At 36.1% G+C, this 4001-nt stretch overlaps 1 protein-coding gene across 1 annotated transcript; it reads left to right on the forward strand.

Annotated features, from left to right (window-relative positions):
- The first annotated feature begins 725 nt into the window (after positions 1-725).
- Positions 726-1803, forward strand: LOC121138114 (olfactory receptor 4L1-like). Its single transcript, XM_040740927.1, has one exon. The coding sequence runs from the start codon at positions 726-728 to the stop codon at positions 1662-1664; it is 939 nt and encodes a 312-aa protein (XP_040596861.1). The 3' UTR covers positions 1665-1803.
- The last annotated feature ends 2198 nt before the right edge of the window (positions 1804-4001 follow it).

The following is a 4001-nucleotide window of genomic DNA, read 5'->3' on the forward strand; positions in this document are numbered from 1 at the left end:
TGAGTTCGAGGCTAGGCTGGACCGACAGCCTTGAAAACAATACAGAGAAACCCTGTCTCGTAAAACCAAAAAAAAAAAATGAGGTCTTTGTTGGGAATTGACAAGGAAGAATTTGAGGATACAAGCTCAAAACCACCTGAGTATGGGTCTATATTTCTTGACATCTTTGGAAAACATAAAAAAATTAGAAAGTATTTTAATGATTTTGAAGATTGGTTTCTATGTACAAATTGAATGCAAATTTATGTCTTTTCCAAAAACACTAGATAATCTTTTTTATCTCTTCAAAAATGCAGATCAATGATTTACTTTTATGATTCTATATTCCTTTTTTACTTCAATCACCTAACTGCAAGGAATCCAATCAACTAGAGACTATGATAAATTAGAGGCGAAATAGTTATTACCATCTAATCTTTATTTTGACTTCTATGTGAACAAATTAATGGGAAAAATGAGGCTCTACTAAAATGCATCGTTTGATATGATAAAAAGATACAACTTTCCCCCTTTCAAATGCTTTCTATTTTGTGTAAGAAAGTTGTTTTAAAATGTTGTGATGCATAAAATCATGTTAATGTGTTAAACATTGCATGCTTTCAAATCATCAATTGATAGTATCAGTAAATACTAAAAATACAAATATGCAAATAGTAACTGTGGCTTGCATTTGTTTCCACCTCCTTGTATTTAAAGAACTTCCAGAAGCTTTCTGAATTGAATAAATGGATTATGAAAATGGATCAACTGTGACAGAATTTATTTTAGTGGGATTTTCTGGAGACTGGCAACTTCAAACTTTCTTCTTTGTAACATTTTCTTTGATCTATGTTGCAACTGTGGTGGGCAACATTCTTATCATAGTCACAGTGGCAGCTAATTCTACCCTCCATTCTCCCATGTACTTTCTTCTCGGAAACCTCTCCTTTCTGGACATGTGTATTTCCACTGTCACAACTCCCAAGATGATCAGAGACTTGCTTGCAGAACACAGGAGCATCTCTTTATGGGGCTGCATGGTTCAGATGTTCTTCATGCACTTCTTTGGGGGTGCTGAAATGACACTTTTGATAGTCATGGCCTTTGATAGATTTGTGGCCATTTGCAAACCCTTGCACTACAGGATCATCATGAGTCACAGGTTGCTGAATACCTTTGTGATACTTTCCTGGACAATTGGCTTCATACACACCATGAGCCAGATGGTACTGACAGTGAATTTGCCTTTCTGTGGCCACAATATCATAAATAACATATTTTGTGACCTCCCCCTGGTAATCAAGCTTGCTTGTATTGAAACAAACACTCTGGAGCTATTTGTCATTGCTGACAGTGGGCTGCTGTCTTTTATCTGTTTCATCCTCTTGCTTGTTTCTTACACTGTCATTCTGGTCACTGTAAAGCACAAATCACCTGGCAGGCTTTCCAAGGCTCTGTCCACATTGTCTGCCCACATAATCGTGGTTACTCTGTTCTTTGGACCTTGCATCTTCATCTATGCCTGGCCATTTAGTAATTTTGCAAGCAATAAAACCTTTGCTGTATTTTATACTGTCATCACTCCCTTACTGAATCCTATTATTTACACACTGAGAAATCAAGAAATGCAGAAAGCCATGAGGAAATTATGGACGCAACAAGTTAGCTTCATGTCAAACTTATGAATTGAGCTGTACGTATTACTATTGCCTTTGAATATCATGACAATTAGATTAAGACTGTGGATAATGTATTACTTTTCCCTTTATATTTGAAATATACATTAATAAAGACAAATTGATACTGATGTATTACTCTTTCATTAGCAGTGATTGTTTAATGCTTTTTCAGCATTTTTGTTTTGAACATTTCCAGTAATGAGCATTTCCCTCATTTGAATTATTAAATCTACTGAAAACTTTTGCTAAATCAGGAGACATATAAATTATGATGCCCTGAAATTATATCCTGGCACTCTATATGGCACTATTCATATTCATGTGTGTGTGTGTGTGTGTGTGTGTGTGTGTGTGTGTGTGTGTGTTTCATTATACACACAGTTCTAATAGGGGTATCCTAGTGTCAGGTCTAGGAGCAGGAGCTATTTGTTCCCCTAAACTTTGGAAGACAGTGTCCTGCCCCAAGCAGGACTTCAAAGACAGGACTATCTATAGTACTAAATTCACATTCCTAGCATGAGACGATCAGTACCAGGAAGAACAAGAAAAAAAATGGTTTCTCGCCTTTCCTAACTACCTGGACTCCAAACAAAGCTCAAAGGCTTGGCTCTCATAGACAAACCACTGTGACTGAACAATTTTCGAGAACATTTTTTTCCAAGCTAGTAATCCAGTGCTAGCTCAAGTAACTAAATAGGTCACAAGGAACGTGTGCTCACAGAGAGCAGCCTGGAATGTTAGAATTGAATGTAGTTAATAACCTGCTGATCTTTGGCTATCTGTAGGACCAGGAGTCACCAGAATCCCTTAGACTCCTAAGCATTATTTTTCAGTCACTAGAACTCATTCTTATGAAAGGGATCCCATGTACTTGCAAAAGAGTTGGCTATTATGTTTATCCCTGATCCTTCCAACATAGAACATTATCCTGAGTATGACTTCTGAGTACATAGCACCCAGTCCTATGGAAGTTGTCACAGGTACTTTGAAAAAGGCATGCATGTTGCAAAGGAGTTCCGAGGTAGTCATATTTTAGTCTAGATAGTGCCTGCATAAAATGCAGGATCATCAGTAAACAATGTTCTAGTCTTCTCTTCCTCACTGAAACAATCACAGAGTACAACCCATGAAACTATATGTGCATGCATGGGAGCAAAATGCATTACAGCAGTAGAAACCTGTACTTTTGTGCAACTTCTTGTAATTGCTTGTGCCCTCAGAATCTTGCTACTGGTTAAAAATATTTAACCTTTCTTTAATTAAGTGTTTCTATGTTAGTTGTTTTTCATCTCTTGAAATTTGTGTGATTAGTTTTGTACTCCATTTATAATTTGATGTTTCCCCCCCTCATTTTGTTTTAGTTCTTTATGGATTTTAGATACTAAGCCCCAGAGTTATAATTGGTAAAAATGTTCTGATTCTGTAAGGTGCCCTTTAACTTTAATGATGGTGTTCTTTGCCTTGCAAAGATTTTTCTGCTTTACAAAGTCCGTTTTGTTAAGTATTTGATTTACTGCATGTGATATTAGGGTTATCTACAGAATATATGTCTTGTGTCAATGAGTTCAAGATTAACCCTAACTTTTCCTTCTGTCAGATTCAGGACATCTGATCTGTTGTTAATGTTCATGATCCCTTGGGGGTGGAATTTTGTGAAGTGACAAATATGGACTTACTTGGATTCTTCTGCATACAGCCGTCTAGCTGACCATTTCATTTATTGAAAATGCTATCTTTTCAGGGGTGTGTGTGTGTGTGTGTGTGTGTGTGTGTGTGTGTGTGTGTGTGTTTGCTTCTTTTATTTTTGGTTGTGAGCTTAGACTTTAACTGCTGAGCCATCTCTCCAGCCCTTGTTTAGCTCCTTTAATAAAAGTCAGGTGTTAGTAGATACATGCAACTATGTCTATGTCTTCAAATTTGATTCCTGATTATGTCAATACTATGTTAGTTCGATTTTATTAGTATAGCTCTATAATTAAACTTGAAATGTGGGATGACATTACTTATTTAGGATGTTTTAGCCATCCTGGATTCTTTTCTGTTTCTGTGTTTATCAGCTTCAGACATTTCCTAGTGGCATGTTAGGGATCTTTTATGTATAAAATCATATTATCTGCAATAAGGACACTTTGACTTCTTTCTTTAACAGTTGTGTACTCTTGTTCTCATTCAATTGTCTTATTGCTCTAGCTAAGACAAGAGTGTTATTTTGAATAGGTATGGAGTGTCTTGTTCCTGATTTTAGTGGAAATGTTTCTGTTTATTTTTAATATATTTCTATTTCAGTAATTTGTCTAGATCTTGATCATTTCTTGCCATCTACATTTTGGGGTACTAGTTTCT

The sequence above is a fragment of the Mesocricetus auratus genome, unplaced genomic scaffold (assembly GCF_017639785.1).
Source record: "Mesocricetus auratus isolate SY011 unplaced genomic scaffold, BCM_Maur_2.0 contig_13238_pilon_obj, whole genome shotgun sequence".
Taxonomy (NCBI): domain Eukaryota; kingdom Metazoa; phylum Chordata; class Mammalia; order Rodentia; family Cricetidae; genus Mesocricetus; species Mesocricetus auratus.

Bases quoted from the DNA above. Each gene is read 5' to 3' on its own strand.
- LOC121138114 (XM_040740927.1), top strand. From the start codon at position 726: ATGGATTATGAAAATGGATCAACTGTGACAGAATTTATTTTAGTGGGA.